Consider the following 25042-nt stretch of genomic DNA (forward strand, 5'->3'; position numbering starts at 1 on the left):
GGACAGTGCTCAGGCCCTGAGTCCAAGCCCCAGGACTGGCAAAAAAAAAAATCTGCCTCGGCATATCTTACTGTCTGCTTCAACTATTCCAGATTCTTTTTGTGCTTTCCAGCCCCAGAACTAGGCAGATCTCCAAGGAGCCATAGTTCCTTTCAGAAAGTAGTTTATAGAAACCAAGACCTAAGTACCTAGGATTTAATTTCCTCTAGAACTCTCATTGGACAGAAATAGAAAATATACATGTATGGTAGTATGCTTGTTTAGCAAACACAAGGCCCTGAATTCAAACTCCAGTACCACCTAAAATAAAACACATGCCACAAGTTTTTAACCTTTAGCCTTCTCTTCTATAACTCCTTTAGCTGACACCAAGAAACCTCAGTCCGATGTTTATTTGCGCCTTACACCAGTCTCCCAATCCTGCCCTCTTTTGGGTTGCAGAGTGACTTTTTTTTTTTTTTAAATCAAGTGGAGGAGGTTCTCTTCCTTACGTTTCTTAATTTTGTTGAATATATAATTTTTTTGGGGGGGGAGTCCATCATGGGGCTTGAACTCTGGGCCTGGGGTCCTCAGCTCAGGGCCAGCGCTCTACCACGTGAGTCCAGCGCCACTTTCGAATACATCATTTTTGAAAAATTACTCATTACATTAATGAGAAAAGTTAAATAATCTCCAACAGAGTGCATGCACTATAAATACCTGGTATGGTAATACAGTAAATGAATGCACACCTGCAGGACAGGGGAGCCTGCCTCAGTGTACTGAAAGGAAGGGAGTACCCGGAACCAAATGCTTGGTCCTGAATGAGAAGGGAATCTTGATTCTGGAAGATTGAGATAACTATTGCCCTGAGTAAAGACAATTACTTTTATTAAACTTTCTATTTAACGTGTAAGTTACCACTGTTTTATGAAAAAAAGTTTTTAAGAAATCTTACATTTTCGTCAAAGTTTTCTCTTCTAGGTTGTTCAGCCAAATCTATACTGCATTTGAAAGTAAAAAGGGAAGTTACTACCATAAATACAATCAGATGTGTAGTAAGAACCTGAATTGTATTTGTGTTCTAAAAACAAAATACATTCTCCAGAGTATCACATTTTATAGCTGTGAAGAAATTTTTTTTCCCCAGCAGTTTTAGTTTGGGTAGCAGTTTGACACTGATCATTCAATAAATGTAAGTTAAATACAAGTATTTTCACAATATTGTGTATAAAATGTTTTTTATTTTGATATCTAAATAAATGTTAATGTAAACTAAAGTTGTTTTCTACCTTTTTAGAAAAACTTTCCAAACTTACTATTAAAGAGCATACATTTTAAAAATTCATTGTTAGCAATGCTAAAAGTAAAACCGAAGGCACACATATTAGGCAGATAGATGTTCTACTGTGACTCCTCAGAAAGGAGGAGGTACTGCTAGTTGTGCAATCAAAAAGCCTTCACTCTCTTTGTAAGTTTCTTGATATTTTTACTTATAATGATGGAGAGGTGGTATGATACAGTAGAACTAGTTATTTTGCACTTGGATCTATTTCATGATGCTGAATAGCTCCCTGTCCACCTACCACATGATCCTGAAAAGAAACAAATGACAGTGTGCTGTGTGTTGCCAGTGTCTTTTGGATATAGGAAGTCAATTTCATGATACTGAAGACATTACTATAAAACAGACTCTAACAAGTTTGCCTCAGTACAGCCTTTTAACATAGCCTGTGTACCTTACATAGGGCCAGAACACACTAAGCTATGATGTTTGGTAAGTTAAGTGTACTAAATTGATTTTCAACTTGGAATGGATTTATACAACTGTAAAACCATCATGAGTTGAAGACACCTCTTTATCTTTACAATGATAAAATTATAAAGGTCATCTTACATGTTATCTTCATTTTTTTGAGACTTCCTCAGTTTGAGTTTCTCAAGAGCATTATGGTAACTCTGGGGATAATTAAAAGTAAACATGGTTAAAATGTTAATACAGAATATATTTTTTGGTAAACATTTTCAGAGTAAATGTGAATTATCTGTTACTAGGAACTGCAAAAGAAATGAGGCAGCTGGGCACTGGTGGCTCACACCTGTAACTTTTAACTACTCAAGAGACAGCTTGAGGTTTAAAACCTGCCCAGGCAGATCAATCTGAACCACCTATCTCCAGTTAACCACCAGAATGCCCAGATTTGAGGCATGGCTCAAGTGATAAGAGCCTTGGGGGTGGGGGGAGCAGAAGGCCCTGGATTCTAGTCCCAGCACACACACTGCTCCAAATGTAAAATACCATGATTATCCTTTCACATGGTAGTCATGGTCTTTCAATTCAGAAGTCCTAAAAAACAAAAGGGATCCTCTCGGACATCATGCTTCAATTTGAATTTAAAGTGCCTAAAACACTAGGGTCTTAAACTCAAGACCTCACATTTGTTAGGTTCCTACTGTCCTTTTTCTTTTTACTTTTTTTCTTTTAACCCAGTAATGAGGGCTTGATTTTTGAGTCAGTCTGCCACTAAGACACACTGTCGCTTTATTTGTTGTTTTTGGTAAATTGGAGATAGAAATGTGTAGAATTTTCTGCCCAGGCTGACTTTAGCCCACTACAAATCTCAGCTTCCTGAAAAGCTAGGATATAACAGGCATGAGCCACCAGAACCTGGGCTTTAGTTTGCTTTTTTAATTTTTTTTCGCCAGTGCTGGAACTTGAACTCAGGGCCTGAGCACTCTCCCTTGCTTCCTTTTGCTCAAGGATGGCACTCTACCACTTGAGCCACAGCACCACTTTAGCTTTTTCTGTTTGTGTGGTGTGCTTAGGAATCAAGCCCAGGGCTTCATGCATGCTAGGCAAGCACTCTACGGCAAAGCCACATTCCCAGCCTTTAGTTTACTTTTTAGATAAGGTCTTACTCTTTTTTTTTGTTTTGTTTTGTTTTGTTTGCCAGTCCTGGGGATTGAACTCAGGGCCTGAGCACTGTCCCTGACTTCTTTTTTGCTCAAGGCTAGCACTCTGCCACTTGAGCCACAGCGCCACTTCTGGCCGTTTTCTATATATGTGGTGCTTGGGAATCGAACCCAGGGCTTCATGTATACGAGACAAGCACTCTTGCCACTAGGCCATATTCCCAGCCCAAGGTCTTACTCTTGGGTCCAGCCCTGCCTTTGACCTTGATTCTACCACCTCCTCCTCCAGGAGCTGGGATTACTGGCATGTGCTACCACTAAACCTAGCATGTACTGGATCAGTGAACCATAAAGCCGTAGGCTCTCTGTGTCCACCCGCCATGTGAGAGGAAACACCTGCTGTGTTGCCCGTGTTTTCTGGATACAGGATGTCAATCTCATGGTACTCAGCACATCACTATAAAACAGACTCTGAACTAGATAAGTTTGCCCCATTAGTGTTCTGACCATATTTAAGGTGCACAGGCTAAGCGTTTGGTACCTTAGGTATACTAAATCCATTTTCAACTTGGAGTTGAAGACATCTTCATAGAACTTTAAAAAGATGTGACCACTCAATGCATACCACCAACATCATACTTAAGATAAAAGATGAAAAAAGAAAACCTCTACAATGAAACTTTTTGCACCTTTTCTCTATGCTAAGGCCCAGAGGGTATTCATAGTTAAGCAATCTGGTAGGGAAGTTAAGACCAGTATACACCAGACTGCTACGACTCAAAATGAGGTGCCTGTCCAAGGGACAGGCACATTCTAGTCTGTGAAGGAAACAGAGAGGATAGCAGGAGTTAAGGAATGCCATGAGCAAAGGACAGGAAGGACAAGCATATACAGTAGAATGCTGAAAATAGATTAGCCAAGACCGTGCAAGAAGTGACAAGGAACTCAATAAAGGTGTAAACACCAAAGTGACATGAAACTCAATAAAGGTGAGTTGGGACTGTGACCTGGAATACTTGAGTGAAGGAAACAGAGTTTGATCTGACAGGTCCAGGTTAACTGATAGTATCAAGAGTTGTAATGGCGGGGCTGTGGATATGGCCTAGTGGCAAGAGTGCTTGCCTTGCATGAGGCCCTGGGTTCAATTCCCCAGCACCACATATACAGAAAATGGCCAGAAGTGGCGCTGTGGCTCAAGTGGCAGAGTGCTAGCCTTGAGCAAGAAGAAGCCAGGGACAGTGCTCAGGCCCTGAGTCCAAGCCCCAGGACTGGCCAAAAAAAAAAAAAAAAAAGAGTTGTAATGGCAATGAAAAGAGGCTAGAACAGTCAAGATGTTACCATGTGGACAGCAACTCTAGACCCAAAAATAAGGTCCCAGAAAAAAAACCCAAAACTACATGGGGTTTTAAGTTTTCTTTCACTTGGAAGAGTATACACTAAGCTGGTAACAGTGGCTCACATTTGTAATCTAGGTACTCATTTGGCTGAGATCTGAGGATCACAGTTTGAGACCAGTCCAGGCAGGAAAGTCTTATGAAACACATTTCCAATAAATCACAGAAAAAGCTGGAAGTGGAGCTGTGGCTCAAGTGGTAGAATGCTAGCCTTAAGCACAGAAGCTCGAGGATAGTGCTGAGGCCCAGAGTTCAAGCCATAGGACAAGCCAAAAAAAAAAAAAAAATCCACGTTTTTCTTAGAATTATAGTTAGGAAAACAATTTGTCTTACCTTTATAAGCATTTTACCAAGTTCAAAATCCGGCCTTCTCCCTATTGAATAATCAGCTTTCACTTCAGAATAGGTATCATTAATTATTGCCAAGAACATATTCTGGGGAGAATTCAAAGTAAGTATTACAATACAAAATTTAGGACTACATCTATAAAGCAGTTGCCTACAATACTCAAGGGCCTGGGTTTGATCCATAGCACACACACACACACACACACACACACACACACACACACACACACACACACACACCCCAAATAATTTAAGGCTGTGCAGGGTAGCAAGTATATTAGTCCCAGATACTTATGAGGCAGAATCAGGAAGCTCACTTGAATCTACAAGTTTGAGGCCAGCCTGAATAACATACCAAGGAAGCCATTAAAAAAAAATTAATGACTAAAAATGGTAGAATTTTAAGACCAGATTCAAATTTTAAAAGTAAATGCCAGATTTGGTGACTCTCAGATAATTCTAGCCACTGGAGGCGGAAATAAGGAGAATGGCAATTTTAGGCCAGTCCAGGCAAAGGTTCATAAGACTCAATAAAAGCTGGGTCTAGTGCCACACATCTGCCATCTCAACTAGGAAGTAGAAATAGAATTACCATTCAGGCTAGCCTGGACATAAATGTGACCCTGCTCAAAACTAAAGCATAGAGGGTTGGTAGTATGGCTTAATGGGTAAACAACTGCCTAGCAAGAAAAGGCCCTTAGTCCAATCCCTAGTATCAAGGGGGAGAAAAAAACAAAACACACAAAACACCTACAGGGCTGGGAGTATGGCCTAGTGGCAAGAGTGCTTGCCTTGCATACATGAAGCCCTGGGTTCGATTCCTCAGCACACATATATAGAAAAAGCCAGAAGTGGCACTGTGGCTCAAGTGGCAGAGTGTCAGCCTTGAGCAAAAAGAAGCCAGGGACAGTGCTCAGGCCCTGAGTTCAAGCCCCAGGACTGGCAAAAAAAAGACACCACACACACACAAAAAAAACCCCACTTACATTCAATAATAGAAGTGACTATGTAAACTACAACGGAAAATGTGTAGCTCTATGTATAATGCGATGTACATAATATAATGGTACAGTTTATGGAAATAAGCAAATGTTTACGGTAAATGAGACAATGTTTGTGGTAAAATAGGCCATATGAACTAGTTACTTATATTACTAGTTATATACATTAATTTACACATCAGAAAAAACTTAAGAATGTTAATTATGGCCATAGGGTATTTTTGTTGTTTAGGTCTATGAAGTTATGTCTTACTGAGTCTTTAATTAACCACTAATATCTAGGTAACAAGATGTGGAGACCTTATTCTTACTTGGAACCCAGCTCTCCACTTTTAACTGTGTTGGAAGTTTGCCACCCAGAGGACTCTTGGCCATTATTACAGGGTAACTTCTGTACCTGACAAGTATTTCTTTGTGCTAGTACTGGGGCTTGAACTCAGGGCCTGGGCTCTGTCCCCTAGACTTTTTGCTCAAGGTTGGTGCTTTACCACTTGAGCCACAACTTCACGTTGGCTGTTAGTAGTTAACTAGAGAGAAAGTCTTGGGCAGATTCCTGCCCAAGCTGGCTTTGAATTGTGATCCTCAACCTCATGAGTAGCTAGGAATACAGGCATGAGCCCCACTAGCTCCTACTTGACAAATGTTTTCATGAAGTCCAGCAACTCTGAGTTGACTGGGAAGGCAAGATTCCTAGATAAAAAAACCTAAATAGACTTGTTTTAAGCACATCTTGAGAGAGACTGTAGTGACTACTAAAAATCACAAAGGGGTAAACCTTCAGGTCTGAGGGCCAGAGCCATTGAAATATGGGTAGAATGTCTATAGCTGAATTTATACACACTGTTAAGGAGAATCCCAGCTTGGACAAACTAGGATATTCACGTTGTGTAAAGGATTAAGCACATTCCAGCTAAAACAAAGGTCAACAACTATTGTGATCACACCAACTGACTGTGATCTCAACTGACAATTTGTAAATGTCTTTAGTCACTACTTGGATTGCTAGGAATCATGCCAGTAGCACTGGGGTTTGAACTCAGAGCCTTGCTCTTGCTCCCTCAGACCTTTTTGCTTTGATTATTTTTTGAGCAGGGTCTTGCATTTATTGCTAGGCTGACCTGTATGACAATCCTTATTTAGCCTGCCACATTGCCCACAGACCTGCAGCACCACACCCTACTCTTCCTCTTATTGGTTGAGCTCCCTGGTTGATCTTGGGCACCTTGGACATCCCATGGCCCCCTCAAGAGCAAATGGGATTAAAGGAGTGACGCATCGTCAGGCTGGCACTTTTCTTTTGCCAGTCCTGGGGCTTGAACTCAGAGCCTGGGCACTGTCCCTGAGCTGCTTTTGCTCAGGTTAGCACTCTAGTACTTAAGCCACAGCACAAGTTGTGGCTTTTTCTGTTTATGTGGTACTGAGGAATAGAACCCAGGGTTCCATGCATGCTAGGCAAGCACTCTACCACTAAGCCACACTCCCAGCCCGGTACTATTCTTAATAAATTTCAAGTGCTCCTTTATGTAAGCAGTAGTACAATTTCCTCTATATGAATAATTTCATTGGTCTAAAAAAAAAAGCTACACAAAAGAGTGGTAGAATGTATGGTCATCCTTACCAGCAGGACAAAGAACACAAAAAAGATGAAGGTGATGAAGTAAATGGGTCCCAAGATCCGATTGGCTTGCTGGATACCAGCAAAATTAAAATCTCCAAGAACAATGCGAAATTGTGCAAAACTTTAGTGAGAAGAAAGGAAAACAATGTTAAATTCTTTCGTGTACATACAACATACATGACAATTATGAGACTTACTAATATCTAGGCAAAGTGTCTAACTGCATAAGACATATACTCTTGGAATTTAACTGAAAGACAAGATGAACACTCAAGCGGTTTCATAAATGAAAGGCTTTCCCCCCCGCCCCTTGTTGTTGAGTTACCTGGCTTAATCAGCTTCTCTACCATCATCTGGAGAAAAGCAGCATGGTCACTATTAATTCAGAAAGCAGGTTAAAAATAATTTACATTGGCTCATGCTTTTAATTCTTGCTACTAGGAGGCTGAAATCTGAGAATGCAGTTTCAAGCCAACCTGGGCAGAAAAGTCTGATACAGAGACTATTTTCAAGAAGCCAGAAGTAAAGGTTTGGCTCAAATGGTAGAGTCAAATGGTAGAGTATTAACCTTGAGCAAAAAAAAAAGCTAAATGAGCTTGCAAAGCCATTCTCTGAAGAGAACTTTAGAAGTTTTTGTGTGTGTGCCAGTCCTGGGGCTTGAACTCAGGGCCTAAGTGCTGTCCCTGGGCTTTTTTTGCTCAATGCTTGAGCAAAACCACTTGAAACCATTTGAACCACAGCTCTACTTGCAGCTTTTTGATAGTTAATTGGAGGTAATAGTCTCACAGACTTTCTTGCTTGGACTGGATTTGAAATGTGATCCTCAGATCTCAGCCTCCTAAGTAGCTAGCACCCAGCTTAGAACTCAATTGTATAAAACAAATTCTCCTTACTAGACCTAAAGGGAAGGCTAAACCCTAATAGTACGGACCTCAATATTACTCAGTTACTATAAGAATATCCAGACAAAATAAGTCAACAACAGAATCAATGTTAAATTTCACTAGAGACGAAATGGACTTTTCATTAGGACATAAACTAGAATAGAATATACATCAGTTCACCGAGCACATTTAAAAATAAAATACCCTATATCTTCTGTGATCACAATGGAATGAAGCTAGAAATCAACGAGAAAGAAAAAATTGTAGGTGCACACGGAGCAAGAACATACTTTTCACAGTGGGTAACTGAATAAGTCAAAGGGGAAGTTAAAATATTTGAATTGAATGAAAATGGAACACCTGTAAGATACAGCAAAAATTAATACTATGAAATTTATAGCACTGAGTGCCTACATTAAAAACAATCTGACACGGTGGCTCACCACCTATAATCCTACCTACTCATGAGGCTGAGATTTGAGAACTCAGGTTTAAAGCTAGCCCAGGCAGAAAAGTCCTTGAGACCCTATGTCCAATAAACTACTCAGAAAAAGCCAGAAGTGGTACTGTGGCTCAAGTGGTAGAGCACTAGCCTTGAGCACAAAGAGGCTCAGGAACAACACCCAGACCCTGAGTTCAAGCCCCTGGATGTGCAATAAAAATAAAAAATAACCCCTGGGAGGGTTGTATTGGGAGGGATGGTGAGAATGTTGAAAGGGGTAACATTAATCGAGGCATGTATTCATAAACTTCATTAAATGGGAACGCCTTTGTACAACTACTTGAAGACAATAAAAACCTCAAATTACCTAATGATGTATATCAAAGATTTAGCAAAGAACCATATCCACAATCAGTAGAAGGAGCTAGGTGTCATATTTGTCATCCTAGCTATGAGGCTGAGATTGGATGATTGCATTTCCAGATCAACTTAGGAAGAAAAGTTTGCTAGACTCCTTCTCCAAAATAACCAGCCAAAAACAAACAACAAACCCCCCCACCAAAAAAAAAAAAAATAGGGCTGGAGCTTTAAATGGTAAAGCTACAGACTAGCAAGTGGAAGGCCTTGACTTCAAACCCCTATATAATTTTTTTTTTTTCCCTGCCAGTCCTGGGGCTTGGACTCAGGGCCTGAGCACTGTCCCTGGCTTCTTTTTGCTCAAGGCTAGCACTCTGCCACTTGAGCCACAGCGCCACCTCTGGCCTTTTCTGTATATGTGGTGCTGAGGAATCGAGGGATTCGTGCATGCTAGGCAAGCACTCTATCACTAGGCCATATTCCCAGCCCCCCTATATAATTTTTTGTTAGGTCAGTGGAAGGAATTTAAAGAGCAGAGCAGATTAAAAGACTAAAAAACAATACAAAGGAGCAATGAAAGAGTGATTCTTTGAAAAGAAAAAATTAATAAACATCTACCTAGACTAACCACAGTACAGAAAAGGAAGACTGGGGCTGGGAATATGGCCTAGTGGTAGAGTGCTCGCCTTGTATACATGAAGCCCTGGGTTCGATTTCTCAGCACCACATATATAGAAAAAGCTGGAAGTGGGGCTGGGGATATGGCCTAGTGGCAAGAGTGCTTGCCTCGTATACATGAGGCCCTGGGTTCAATTCCCCAGCACCACATATACAGAAAACGGCCAGAAGTGGCGCTGTGGCTCAAGTGGCAGAGTGCTAGCCTTGAGCAAAAAGAAGCCAGGGACAGTGCTCAGGCCCTGAGTTCAAGGCCCAGGACTGGTAAAAAAAAAAAAAATTAAAAAAAAAACAAACACGAAAAAGCTGGAAGTGGCACCGTGGCTCAAGTGGTATAGTGCTAGCCTTGAGCAAAAAGAGGCCAGGGACAGTGCTCAGGCCCTGAGTCCAAGGCCCAGGACTGGCCAAAAAAAAAAAAAAGAAATGCTAAAATTCACATGGAAGTATCATAAGACCTGATTTAACTCAATAGTCAATTGATTTCTTGATAAAGGTGCCCAAAAGATACCTTGGTGAAAGGGCAGCCTTTTCAATCAGTAGTGCTGGGAAAGCTGGATACTTACTTGTAGAAGATTAACACCTATAAAAAACTTCAAATGGATCAAAGATCATCATTTAAGATCGGACAAACTGACTCATCCAACTAATGAGCAGAAAAGCCAGAAGTGGAGGTGTGGCTCAACCAGCCTTGAGTGGACAAAGACAAGTAAGAAACTGAGGCCTAGAATTAAAGCCCCACTAACAAAAACTTCATTGAGATTTCATCGCATATTGTCAGGATGACTATTACCAAATCTTCCTCCACCCTCAATAACAAATGCTGGCAAGGATGTACCTTGGTGGGAATACAATTTAGGGTAGTGTTATCAACTGTTTTCTATAGAAAATAGTATATCAGTCACTCAAAAAATTACCAAATGGCTGATCACTGAGTATCAAAGCCAGCCCAGGCAGAACATCTTCAAGACTCCATCTTCATCTAACCAATAAAAACACCAGACAGGCTGGGTGTTAGTGGCTCCTGCCTGTAATCCTACCTATAAAGGCGGCCGAGATTTGAGGACCAGGGTTCAAAGCCAGCTTGAATAGGAAAACCTGTGAGGTTATAGTCTCCAATTAATCACCAAAAAGCTGGAATTAGAGCTGTGTCTCAAGTGGCAGAGTGCTAACCTTGAGTGAAAAGCTAAGGGACAGTGTCTAGGCCCTGAGTTCAAGCCCCAGGACTGCTCCCCACCCTGCCACTGAAAAAAAAACAAACAAACCAGACTTGGAAAACAACTCATCCATCCATGACCCAGTACCTGACTCACCAGGGGAAGAAGGGAAGATATGACAACTTCTCCAAAGAGTTGGTATAGATCCAAGAAGCCACACACAAGCAATCAAGGAAGTAGAAATCACAGGAAGGAAGAGGAAACTGCCTGCCCAGGGTTCAGAGCGGCAGGTCTGGTACACTGTGAGAGCCAGGATGGAACTGGGGCAGGAACCAGAGCACCCTGTGTCCCCTGGGTATCCTGACTCCCAAGGAGCAGAGGTAGCCACAGTGGCCTGTGATCAGGACACTGTCCCCTAGGGCTCTGTGAAGGCTGGCCAGCAGCCATGGGGTCAGCCCCAACGCCTTGAGGACAACTACAACGCTAATCCCCCAGGCCCCAAAGCAAAGATCCCAGTCTTGGAAGTGCTGGGGAATCCCAAAAACCTGGAGAGGGGGACATGCAGCCACCTTAAAGTAGTCTAAAGAAGACACATTTTGGGGAACTAAAGTTCACCCTCTCAGATTCAGGTTTAACAAGGAAAGCTTCAGCCTCAAGTGAGGATGAAAACATTTAAGGCCGGGGGCTTGGGAACACCCACTGGGTCTGAGAGCCAAGACCTGAAGGTGGTAACTGTGGGTCACACCAGGGAAATTAGACTCTAGAAAATCAAGGGAACAGGAGTGACTGCTAAAATGCTTAATTCTTTTTTAAAAAAAAATAATTTCCTTTATTGTTATTATAGAGATGATATGCAGAAGGATACATTTATATGTGTCAGGTAATGAGTACATTTCCTTTCATGGTGTCTTCTGCTCCCTCACTCTCCCAGTCCCTCCTCCCAGCTCTACCCATGAATGTAGACTTCACTTTGATCCAAGTCCAGTGAGCTTCATTGCTCTACCTTTTCACTATTTTTCCTCCGATTCTGTGCCCTCTCCCAACCCTCCCATAGATATGCATGTGAATGAATAGGTGAAGAAAACAGAACCATCAGGGAAAGAAAAAACAAGAAAAGAGTCCTTTGTTTCCATATCTGTGTAGTTCCATATCTCTGTAGTTCATTTCTCTTTTTTTAATGAGCTTTCTAGTCGACTGATTTTTTTCATTCCTCACAACAAAATTATCAAATTTCCATCGCCTGTCTAGAAAGCACATTAATAACAGATGTCATAGTCTTACTCATTAAAAGGCAGTGAAAAGTTTTGTCTGTTTACTTCTGTCTTGTTTCCTATTTCAGTAACTGTTCCCAGTGACACCACACTGTGTGGGCCCCCGACTCTGCAGGTCTTGGAGAAGCCAATTAGAGGTGTTCTGGATTGTACACCTATCCAGTTAGTCTATGGTCATTTTTCCAGTATTAATACAGTGTCTGACGTGTCACATGTGCTGGTAAGATGCTTAATTCTGGCCTGGGGAACTCAGTCCAGAGACCAGGGCTAGAATCTTGCAGGGAAGTGTCCTTGGGACTCCCTGCTGAGCTTAAACAACAGGCAGCAAGCACCAGATAGCAGCTTAATCTCTAACGCCTTTCCATCATTTAAGGGGCATCTCAGGGCAGCAAAGGGCAACTTTATTGTGACTGATTGAATTAAGATCAATATTAAGAACAACTAGCACTTCACAAATGCTGTATATGTTTATTAGGCCTCTGACCCTATACTGGTTCAACTATACTGCATGTTGGATTTGTTTAACTCTAGTTTCCCCTGCTCTAAATCAGAAAAAGACTATTTACCTTTCAATCTCACCAACCAACCCTCTACATTTAAGTTTCCTATCACTTCCCCCTTAAAAAAAACCAAAACTAAAACCATCCTATCTGAATCATATAGTTCCTACCATTTATCTTATTTATATTTATCTATTTATATCTATCTATCTATCTATCTATCTATCTATCTATCTATCTATCTATTGCCAGTCCTGGGGCTTGAACTCAGGGCCTGAGCACTGTCCCTGGCTTCTTTTTGCTCAAGGCTAGCACTCTGCCACTTAAACCACAGCGCCACTTCTGGCTTTTCCTGTTTATGTGGTGCTGAGGAATCGAACCCAGGGCTTCATGCATGCTAGGCAGGCACTCTACTGCAAAGCCACATTCCCAGCCTAGTTCCTACCATTTAATCCTCTTATTTTTAATTTTTATTACTATTTCTAAGGGTGATGTACAGTTAATCCTCCTTTGGAATTACAATTTCACCCTCTCCTAATATCCTTCCCACAGATACTAGTGAAATTCTTTTTACCCATATATCTGTTGCCACTATTCCCTCACTACCTGATTTTCTTCAATATCCAAATATTTCCTAGTAACCAGACTACTTGGATAATAAGTCTGTTGTTTTGTGCTGTTGGTGATGTGTTTTACTTTTTTCATCATCTGCTTCTGTTTGCCCTAATAGCTTACCTGTTGACTTTCTTTTGATTGGACTTTTTCTCTTTTTTCCTTTTTATCCCCTCCTCTTCCTTGATCATGAGGGGCACCTGCCCTGTACTCACCTGTGTAAGCACTTATTTGTTTATTCACAGTACCCAACCCAATGCTACCTCATCTACATTTTTCCCTCTCCTGAACACCTACTCCAATTTCCTAGTAACATCTTCTACAAAGCCTAACTCCCACGCCTCCTAACCCTATATAACAAAATATCTGGAATTATTCCAACAGGCCTTCCCCCTCAACTACAAACTAGTCCCACTCTGGTAAAGGAAGGTCTCCTAGAACATGAACATATACCTTGGACCTAAGATACATCTAAACAACTGCAACAGGAGCAGTTAACCCTCTTCTTCAGAACCTAACAGAAGTATAAGGTGCTCTGAAAAACCTTTGAGTCCACATGGCATCTACAAGAAATCAGTTGAAAACATTCAGGAAACCAAAGCCTCCATGAACCCAGAACCAGGAATGTAACAATGTCATGTCCCAAACCAACAACGACACAATGAAGGACTTAAGTGAGAGTAGAGGAAGAAATAACAACCAATGGTTTTACAGAAGCTATGTTCAGGGAAATGGTCAATAACGAGCAAATCTTCAGGGCTGGAAATGTGGCTTAGTAGTAGAGTGCCTAGCATGCATGAAGCCCTGGGTTCAATTCCTCAGTACCACATAAACAAAAAGCCAGAAGTGGTGCTGTGGCTCAAGTGGTAGAGTGCTAGCCTTAAGCAAAAGCAGCTCAGGGACAGTGCTCAGGCCCTGAGTTCAAGCTCCAGGACTGGCCAAAAAAATAAAAAAAGAGCAAATGTTCAAAAACTAAATGGAAACTGAGAAGTCAGACAACTAAATGAACTAAAGAAGACAATGTTGGAGATAAGAGAGGAATTCAATAAAGAAATGGAAAGCATGAAGAGCTCAAACATCCTAATTTGGAAGAACTCACGGACTCTGCAAAGATCAAATCTATCCAGGCACTGATGGCTCACACCTGTATTCCCAGCTACTTAGGAGGCTGAGATCTGAGGCTCACAGTTGGAAGCCAGCCTAGGCAGGAAAGTCTGTAAGACTATCTCCAGTTAAGCACTATAAAATTGGATGTGGTGCTATATAGCATTCATGGGAGAGTGCTAGCCTTGAGCTAAAGAGCTCAGGGACAGACAATGCCCAGGCCCAGAGTTCAAGCCTGGGTGACTGACAACAACAGGAAAAGGTCAAATCTACATAAAATGGGAAAAAAGACAAGAAATGAAAAGTAAAAGCATTGAGAGCCTATTCAGTAAAATAGCAGAAAACTTCCCTAACCTCAAGAAAGAGAATTTCATCTATCTGATGGAGGCAGACAGAACTCCAGACAAGACCAGAGATGAAACATTCTTACGCACATTATTGTGAAAACACAAAATAAGGAAATAATATTAAAGGCAACAAAAGCAAAGAGGGCACTGACTTATAATAGGGAAGCCCATTAGAAGAACTGCAAATTTCTCAATGCAAACTCTAAATGCCAGAGGCCCTGGAAAGAAATAATTCAAGCTCTGAAGGACAATGGCTGTCAGTCTGGACCAGCAAAACTGTCATTCACACTTGACAGAGAACTAAAAGCCTTCCACCATAAACCAAAACTATAGGAATTCATGACCACTAAACCAGTGCCACAAAGATTCCTATCCTCAGAGGGTGTCAATTAAAAAAACTGTACAGGAACAAGTAAACTATAGAAGAGTAGATTAGTAAAACAGGCAGAGGAAAGAAGAAAGCATCGTGAAAAGAACAAAATGACAGGAAACAGCCTATTTCTCAATAGTAGTGTTAAATGTTAATGGCTCACTTTCTAATCAAAAGACAGAGCAGAAGACTAAATTAAAGAAATAAAACAAACAAGAGCCAACCATTTATTGTCTCCAAGAAGCACATCTTACCATCAAAGAAAAACACAAATTCATGGTAAAGGATGAATTAAGACCTTCCAAATAAACACATTCTGTAAGAAGGCAGGAGTAACCATAGTCATATCTGATAAAAATTATCTTTAGGCTAAAATTAGCATGAAGAGACAAAAGAAAGTTGCTTCATACTAATAAAGGTAGTGATCAATGAATAAGAAATTACAGTGGTCAACATATATGCACCCAAATAGTGGTATACCCAAATTCATTAAACACTCCTTGATTCATGCAAGTGTAATCTTTGTATATCACCTTTAAAATAATACGTAATAACTTAAAAACAAAACACTCCTTGACTTACAAGAACTGATAAACCCTAACATGATAATAGTGAGAGATTTTAAAACTCCACTGTGACCCAAATAGAGGTCAACAAAAGGTCAGCAGAGAAACCTCAGAATTAAATGACATCATAACCCAAATGGATTTAATAGACATCTACAAAGTCTTTCACCCTGTAACTCCACAATACACATTCTTCTCAGCAGCCCATAGAACTTTCTCCAAGATATATCAGATCCTAGGACATATAGCAAATGTATGAAAATTGAAATAACTCCCTGTATTCTATCTGAACACAACAGAATTAAACTAGAACTCAACAGAAAAAGATACTATAGATAATATTCAAACTCATGAAGACTGAACAACAAATTGTTGAATAACAAATAGCTGGGTCACTGAAGAAATAACGAGAAAGTTCCTTCAAACCAATGAAAATAAAATATATCCACTAGAAACTATGGGATACGGCAAAAGCAGCATTGAGGAGAAAGCTCATAGGTGTAAGTGCCTACAAAATAACAGAAATTTCTATGTTTTTTTTCCAGTCCTGGGGCTTGAACTCGGCCTGGGCACTGCCCCTGAGCTTCTTTTTTGCTCTTTACCACTTGAGCCACAACTCCACTTCTGGCTTTTTCTGTGTATCTGGTACTAAGGAATCGAACCCAGGGCTTTGTGCATGCTAGGCAAGCACTCTACCACTAGATCACATTCCCAGCCCAAGAACAGAAATTTCTCAGGTAAATAACTTTATAGTGCTACAAAAACTTTTAGAACAAAACAAAACAAAACAGGAACAAACCAAACCCCAAACTAGATGGAGAGAGAGACAGTGAAAAGCAGGGCAGAAATTAATTAAGTAGAGACTGAAAAAAACTACAAAGAATCAGTGAAAGAAAGAGCTGGTTCTTTGAAAAATTAGTAAAACTGACAAGCCTCTAGCTAATTTGACAAAAAGAAAAAGAAAAAGAAAAAGAGGATGGAGGAGGGGGGAAGGTGAGAGAAAAATGAGGGAGGAGGTAACAAGTTTGATAAGAAATTTACTCACTGCCTTACGTATGAAACTTCTGTACATCAGTTTGACAATAAATAAATCAATTTTTAAAACTATACAAATAAAAAAAAGAAAAAACAGAAGAAACCCTAATCAACAAAATTGGAGATGAAAAAGGAAATATCAGAAAAAGTATCAGAGAAATCCAAAAGATGAGGAATTACTTTAAAAAACCTATACTCAAGCAGCCAATGAAGCTGACCAGGTTCCTTTACTTGGTGGGACTTTGTGTGCCCTGGCTGCAAACAGCAGCCTCCTTGGTAGTGTAGGCAGCTAATTTTCAAATTTTTCCATATTCCACTTAGTGTGTGTGTGCGCGTGCACAATTCCAGCATGGAGCTGGAATTCAGGGCCTGGGTCCTGATCCTGACTTCCATTTGTTCAAGGCTAGCATTCTACCACTTGAGCCATAGTTCTACTTCTGGGTTTTTGTTAGTTAATTGAAGCTCCAGCTGGCTTTGAATTGCATCCTTAGATCTTTGTAGTTAGTATTATTAGGCATGAGCCAATGGTACCCAGAGCTTTTAAATTTAATTTAGTTTTGTTTTTTTTGTCAGTTGTGGGGCTTGAACTCAGAGTCTGGGCACTGTCCCTGAGCTCTTTTGCTCAAGGCTTGTGCTCTACCATTTTGAACCACAGTTTCACTTCTGGTTTTTGACGGGTTAATTCGAGATGAGGATCTCATGGGGACTATTCTGCCTGGGCTGGGTTTGAACCACGATCCTCAGATCTCAGCTAGGGTTATAGGCATGAGCCACCAGGCTCATTCAGCTTTCTACACTGTCCCCAAGAGTTAACTTAGAGCACCACTACAAAACCCAGAAATGCTTTCCCTAACCCATTCCAAAGTTCTCTGCTTATTTTTGTGCCTTACACCTTCCTTTCCTCCCTATAACCCAAAGGGACATTTTCCAAGGTTCTATATTGTTTATAGTCAATGACCAATATTGCCACGTTTTGTTTACTTAAGGAACACTTAAGATCCTAGAAAACGTCTGGGCCCAGTGGCTCATGGTTTTAATCTTAACCACTCAAGAAGCTAAGATCTGAGGACTACAGTTTGAAGCTAGCCCAGGCAGGAAAGTTTGAGATACATTTATCTCCAATAAACTACCAAATATAGCCAGAAGTGAAGGTGTGACTCAAGTGGTAGAACACTACCCTTTGAGCAAAAAAGCTCAGGGACAGTGCTCAGGTCCTAAGTTCAAGTCCCAGGACTGGCACACATACAAAAAAAAAAAAAAAAGATCCTAGAGAAGGATAAAAGAGTTGTTGAGAATATGAACATTATTCCCTAAGGGTAAGCTAGTAGATGGGGGTGGAGGGGAATGTATATGTGTGCTAATACATGGGCTTTACGTCTAGGCCTCATACTCTCATTTCACTTTGTAGGCTCAAGGCTGGCCCTCTACAACCTTAGCCCCACCTTCACTTCTAGCTTACAATAATGCTGGTTAATTGTAGAAAAGAGTGTCAGGGACTTTTCTGTCTATGACGGCTTCAAACCATTATCCCTTGATCTTAGCCTACTAAGCAGCTAGGAACTAGGATTATAGGAGCAAGCCACTAGTGCCTAGCATAGATAATTTTTTAGATAACTTACCAAAAATCTGGTGAGAGGCCCCGAATAAACAGGCAGAACTAATACTAATAGTTAATATTTTGCAGAATATCTTAGAGCCATATATAGTTTCTTTCATCACTTGAATTCTTCAAAGGGATAAAATTCCCAGACTTACTTAAATATAAAGCCATTTCCTTTCAGATAATCTTGGTCTAGAACTCCATAGGACAAATCTTAAGAACTTTTTTGGGGGCTAAGGGTCCAGTCCTGGGCTTTGAACTCAGGGCCTGGGCTGTGTCCCTCAGCTTTTGTTCCAGGGCTAGTGTACTACCACTTGAACCACAGCTCCACTTGCAGCTTTTCTGGTAGTTAACTGGAGATGTGAGTCTCATGGCTTACCTTCCTGGGCAGGCTTTGAGCCAGGATCTTAGATCTCAGCCTCCTGAGTAGCTAGGATCACATACATAAGCCACCAGTAACTAGCAAGAACTATTTTTAAACTATCATAATTCCTTAAAAGATATGTTACTTTACCTTCTCAGAAAGAGCAAATCTATGAAAATATTTCTTTATTTTGTTTGGCCAGTCCTGGAGCTTGGGCTCTGGGCCTGAGCACTGTCCCTGGCTTTTTTTTTTTTTTTTTTTCTCAAGGCTAGCACTCTGCCACTTGAGCCACAGCGCCACTTCTGGCCATTTTCTGTATATGTGGTGCTTGGGGATTGAACCCAGGGCTTCATGTACAGGAGGCAAGCACTCTTGCCACTAGGCCATATCTCCAGCCCCTATGAAAATATTTCAATTTGAAAGAAAAACCTGAGTGCTTTTCTAGGCATCCTATCCACTTCCTTAACTGTTTTCCAAAACATAACCAGCCATAAAATAAATAAGCTATTATGCTTTAGTTTTATAGAATCTATTTTTTACTTATATTTTTTTAATTTCATTTTACTTTTGTGTCAGTCCTAGAGCTTTTGAACTCAGGGCCTGGGCACTGTCCCTGAACTTTTGTGCTCAGGGCTAGTGCTCTACTACTTGAGCTATTCCTCCACTTCTAGCTTTTTGCTGGTTAATTGGAGATAAGGGTCTTGGGAATATTTTTGCTCTCATTGGCTTCAAACCTTGATCTATGTATCTCAGCCTTCTGAGTAGCTAAGAGTAACAATAAGCCTAAGCCACTAGCACCGTGGTATGCTATTTTCAAAATACATCTTTGCCAGATTAGCAAAGGGTAATAGGTAAAAAAAAAAATAAAGAAATGGCACTGTGGCTCAAATTGGGAAAGTGCCAGTCTTGAACAAAATAACTCTGGGACAGTTCCCAAGCCCTGAGTTCAAGCCCCACAACAGACCAAAAAAAAAAAAAAAAAAGATTAAAAAATGGAATTCATTTTTTAAAAAATTAAGATTTTTTTCCCCTAGTCGTAGGGCTTTGGACTTGGGACCTAAGCATTGTCCCTGGCTTCTTTTTGCTCAAGGTTAGCACTCTACCACTTGAGCCACAGTGCCACTTATGTGCTGTTGAAGAAGTGAACGCTGGTCTTCATGTATGAGAGGCAAGCACTCTATCTACCACTAGGCCATATTCCCAGTCCTGTTTTATTTTGTGGTTTATGTTTTTGTAACTTAACACTTAAAAAAATGGTTACCACTATCCATTTGGCTTGTTCAGTGCTAAAACTTTGAATATGACAGTGTTAGCCTTCAATGAAAAATATCAAGCCAAGTTTAAATTAAGGCTTATATTACTGTATTATACTACTTATATTACTGTAACATAGGTCTTCCCATTTTTATTATAACAAAAATAATTATGTTTACATTAAGAACTTACATGGAATTTTGAAAAGTGGAAAAGTCATCAACTTGCGATCCAAAAACAAGAAATCCTAACTGAGCATAAGCAAAGAATATTATAAAAAACATGATGGCAAATCCTACTATATCTTTCATACAGCGGGACAAAGTTGATGACAACTGAGACATGGTCTTGTTAAAGCTTATGAATTTGAATATCTGAAAAAGAACAAATTTAACTGAAATGGAATACCAAAGTTTAGAATTAAGTTACATTAATTGCAGAAGGATTTTGCTTCAAATTACAGGACGTACTGAATGAAAACAGTAATCATTATCAGGCCAAACTACTTTTAAAATAACTTAATAGTTGAGAAAATGCTTTTTTGTTCACAAGTTCATTATTTTCCTATTGTGCTAACATGCTATTAAGTTATGTAATATAATATGTAATATAATAAAATATAAATACCTTTATCCATGCAAAGAAGATAGTAATTGCAATTATATTATTGTAGTAAATGTGCCAGTATGCAAGAAAATAGAAGTCTGGATATTTTTCAGTACTTTTCAACAGTTGTCCAAGTAAGAGAAAAATCTGCATATTACAGTATGTGTAGAAGGAAACAGCCATGAAACACAGCTAAATGAGAAAAAAGAAGGGTTAAATTAGAGACTGTTTCTACTTCTAAACCAGCCTATAAACTAAAAAAAGCTCATCAAAAATTGCACCACTTTTGGTGTAAGCAGGCCTCCCACAATTATGGTTAAAATGCCTAAACCCACTGGGCTTTCTGTAAAAAATGCAGCAAGCACCAATCTCACAAAATAACGCTATGCATGAAGAGCAAAGGCCCTCTGTATGCCCAGGAAAAAGTGGTGTTATGACAGGAAGCAGAGTAGCTATGGTGGACAGATTAAGCCAATTCTCTGGAGAAAAGCTAAGACTACAAAGAGATTGTGCTAAAGCTCTAGTGCAGCAAATGCAGATCTAAGAGAATTCTGGGTGATAATACAAGCACTTCGAACAGGGTAGAGGAAAGGAAAAAGGACAAGTGATACAGTTCTCCACTTCATATTGTTTTGAAAACAATAAAATAGTGAGGTAAAAAATTAAAAAGGAAAGACATATACTTTTACATGATTGGAAATAACTCTTTAACTTACATTCATTTCCTGGCTATACTGATCTAGTTACCTGTTTCCTTGAGTCATAAAGCACAAATGTATGAAATGATTATGTCACTCTCACTATGGTATAAGGGTTTCTGCTCTACATGATATCTAAAAGTTTATTTTCTACCATGTAGTAATACAAGAAAAAGACAATTACAAAAAGTAACCCCTTTTAGAATGTCTTAATTACTCTTGGAAGAGGATTTCAGATTAGGTGTCTCTGAGCTTCCTAACTGTTATGAAAGCTTTCCTTTGACCTTCCTTACCTGAAATTCTCAGTTAAGCATTTAATGCTCTACCTTTTCTTAGACATTATTAGGGATACTGGAGAAGTGGGTGGCACATTAAGAAACTTCCAATTTGGTTTTAGGATCCAGGGCTTAAACACGAATTGGCTATAACTAAGATGCTGATAGAGTGAAAGATCACATTGTATAATCAAAAACTATTTCTTCAGTGACTGTTCCTAAAGTCAAGCTCTTAATGTTTTCTTGCCCTGACATCTTTGTTGATTTTTGCACATTCCAGTGACCAAGACTCATAGTTTTTGGTATTTCCTGGTGCTTTGTCTCTGCCTTGTATACCCTGGTTGTTTAAGACCCTTCCCTTCCTTCAGTTTTTTATATAGACTTCTCTTCTGCCTATGCTTTCCCAATTTAGTGTGAGGAGAAAAGCAGAGCTAGGGAACAATAAAGGGCACATTATTGCTCAAAGATCCATGATTACTCAATATTATTTGGGGGTTGGGGGGGGGGTGAAATAAAAAATACTATTTGGCTCCAGGCACTGGTGGCTCACATCTTTAATCCTAACTATTCAGGAGGCTGAGATGTGAGGATTGAAATGTGAAGCTATATTAGCCAAAAAGTCCATGAGATTCTTATCTCAAATCAACTAGCAAAAAAACCAGAAGTGGAATTGTGACTCAAGTGGTAGAACACCAGTCTTGAGTGAAAAAGCCAAGTAAGAGCATGAGGCCCTGAGTTCAAGCCCCAGTACCAGTGCACATGTGCACATACCCCAAATATTCTTGGGTGGGGGTGGGGGGTTTTATGGGGCTTTTGCTATGTTGCCCAGGATGGCCTTGAACTTCTGGACTCCAATGATCCTATCTTGAGCTCCCAAGTACCTGGAACTACAGTATATATATATATATATATATATATATATATATATATATGTTAGCAAGACGCAGTGTATGCATTAAATAATATTCATAGAGTCACGTCTATCTGAGTTTTTTCTGGCCTAGTGAAGGACCAAATCATAAAGCTATGAGACTTTTTTCTTTAAGGGGTACTACACCATTAGTATGTACCATGACAGTTCATTTATGTCTGAACCTCCCCCTGGTAGGCTCAGATGTGACCCCTTGAACAATATACTCACCAGCAAAAGTAGTAATTCTAGCCAGTTCCAAATACTTTTGAAATAGTCAGACTTAAATTCTTTCATTTTTTTAAATTCTTGTGTTGTGAAAACAAAAAGAAAAATACAAAATGTGATTTCACAGGAAGCAATAAAATAATCATAGTAGCTAACGTATCTGAGGAGCTTCACAGAATATAACTGCCATGAAGTAAGTATTCCTCCAGTTGCAGGAAATTCTGCCACCAATCTAGAGAATTAAGTTTATAAAAGTATTTATGCATTTTAAGTACTTATAATATTTGAGTACTTAACTCATATGAAGTTTCTGATAAATAATGATAATCGCTTTTTGGTGCACTGAATTCAGGGCTTTGCATCTGCTCTACCACTTGAGCCATATCCCTAGTCCTTTTACTTTTAGAATTCAGATAGGATTTCGCACAAATTTTGCCTAGGCAACCTTGATCTGAGGTTTTCCTACTTCTCTTCCAAGTAGCTGGAACTACAAGTGTGTGCTGCCTAGCTTGTTTACTTTTTTACTATTTTTAATTTTTATTGTCAAGGTGATGTGCAGAGGGGTTAGTTACATAGGTAAGGTAGCGAGTACATTTTCTGTCAAACTTGTTACCTCCTCCCTCATCACCACTCCCCCCCAAGCTTGTTTTGAAATAGGGCTGGACTCAAACTTGGATCCCCCTGTCTCTACCTCTTGAGTAGCTAGGATTACAGTCATTAATTGCCATGCCTGGAAAAAATTTATTTTCTTTTTTTTTTTTTTTTTTTTTTTTTTTTTTTTTGGCCAGTCCTGGGCCTTGGACTCAGGGCCTGAGCACTGTCCCTGGCTTCTTCCCGCTCAAGGCTAGCACTCTGCCACTTGAGCCACAGCGCCGCTTCTGGCCGTTTTCTGTATATGTGGTGCTGGGGAATCGAACCTAGGGCCTCGTGTATCCGAGGCAGGCACTCTTGCCACTAGGCTATATCCCCAGCCCCGAAAAAATTTATTTTCTACAAAATATGTTTCCTTAGGATCATGGTTAAGTTTAAAATTTTTCTAGATGTATCAACATGGAAAAGGAGATGTTGTTCAAGAAAATGGTATACTGTAGATCTTGTTATCAGTCAAGGCTCTCTCCCCCAAATACATAATTCTTCAGTATTTCAAAGGAAGGAAACACATTCTTCCTCATCAACTTATCAGAAATATGTCTAAGTGTCAAGGTCATACATTCTACCAAAATATTTTCTGGGGCTGGGGATATGGCCTAGTGGCAAGAGAGCTTGCCTCATATACATGAGGCACTGGGTTCAATTCCCCAGCACCACATATACAGAAAACGGCCAGAAGCGGCGCTGTGGCTCAAGTGGCAGAGTGCTAGCCTTGAGCAAAAAGGAAGCCAGGGACAGTGCTCAGGCCCTGAGTTCAAGGCCCAGGACTGGCCAAAAAAAAAAAAAATAATAAATAAATAAATAAATAAATAAATAAATAATATTTTCTGTATAGCTTAGCACTGGATATTGTATACAAAGATCTATACAATAAAAACATAAGATTTAATCCTAAAACTACTTCTGGTATTTCCCACAATCTTAAGAACTAGTAGTAAGTAGTTTAAGGAACCAGCATATTTTGTGTATGTGTGTAGGTGAGAGAGAGGGGGAGACAGGAGAGAGGAGAAGTGGGGGAGTAGGGAATTGGGGGAGAGGAGAGAGTCAAGAGGGCAGCGGGGGGAGGGAGAGGGAGAGGGAGAAGGAGGGAAGAGACAAAGAAAGAGAGGGAGGGAGAGGGAGGGATAGAGAAAGAGGGAGGGAATGAGAGAGGGAGAATATGTATGTGTGTGCTGGAACTTTGCTCTCACTTAGCTTTTTCACCGAAGGCTAGTATTCTACCACTTGAGCATCTCTTCCACTTCCAGCTTTTTGCTGGTTAACTGGAGATTAACAATCTCAGATTTTCTGTTTAGGCTGGTTTCAAACTGTGATCCTCAGATATCAGCCTCCAGAGTATCTAGGATTACAGGTGTGAGCAACTGGTGCCTGGCTGGGAACCAGCACTTCTATCACAATTAAGTTATTCCTATCTAAAGATATTAGCAAAATTTATTGATACTGGGATAAAAGCAAAAATGAACATCTTAGTAACAAAATCTTAGCAACAAATAGAATCAGTACATCCTGCACACAGCATGTATTTAATGTTGGATAAGTCAAGTGAAAAAAACTGTTATGATCTGAAATGCAGACTTATTTTGACTTGTATGTGTACAAAAGGGATAGTAAATGAATAATGTCAGAGTAGACAATAGACTCTGTAAGTACTGATTATATACATCAGTTAAGTTTCACAAAGTGTCCTTCTTTCCCTCCCTTTCCTCCTGTCCCCCCTCTTCTTTCATTCTTACTTTTACAAAGAGCCTTATTTTGTCATGGCTCTGGACATGGCACTGCATCTTATGACGGCATGCTGACAAAGCCCTGATGCAAACTGGGTGTATTATGTGAGAGTGTGTGTTAGAATCTACTTTAGTTTCTAAAAAATAACATTTTAAAAGGCA

General features: G+C 40.0%; 1 protein-coding gene and 1 pseudogene across 5 annotated transcripts in view; one reads left to right on the plus strand and one right to left on the minus strand.

The window, feature by feature from the left end:
* The window catches only part of Pkd2l2 (polycystin 2 like 2, transient receptor potential cation channel), a 46469-nt gene that overhangs the window by 7347 nt on the left and 14080 nt on the right, over positions 1-25042 (minus strand). For 2 of the 5 annotated variants that reach the window (XM_048368494.1, XM_048368492.1), the window contains 6 exons: positions 20416-20586; positions 19981-20162; positions 7254-7374; positions 4620-4721; positions 1877-1938; positions 938-983 (listed from right to left, as the gene is read on the minus strand). In XM_048368494.1, coding sequence (XP_048224451.1) covers positions 938-983; positions 1877-1938; positions 4620-4721; positions 7254-7374; positions 19981-20162; positions 20416-20586 — 684 coding nt within the window. Of the gene's footprint in view, positions 1-937; positions 984-1876; positions 1939-4619; positions 4722-7253; positions 7375-19980; positions 20163-20415; positions 20587-22508; positions 22738-25042 lie in introns of all 5 variants that reach the window. The other 3 variants (XM_048368495.1, XM_048368493.1, XM_048368491.1) reach the window with 2 other exon arrangements.
* LOC125367878 lies at positions 16769-16872 on the plus strand (annotated as a pseudogene).

Source organism: Perognathus longimembris, chromosome 19 (genome assembly GCF_023159225.1).
Source record: "Perognathus longimembris pacificus isolate PPM17 chromosome 19, ASM2315922v1, whole genome shotgun sequence".
Taxonomy (NCBI): domain Eukaryota; kingdom Metazoa; phylum Chordata; class Mammalia; order Rodentia; family Heteromyidae; genus Perognathus; species Perognathus longimembris.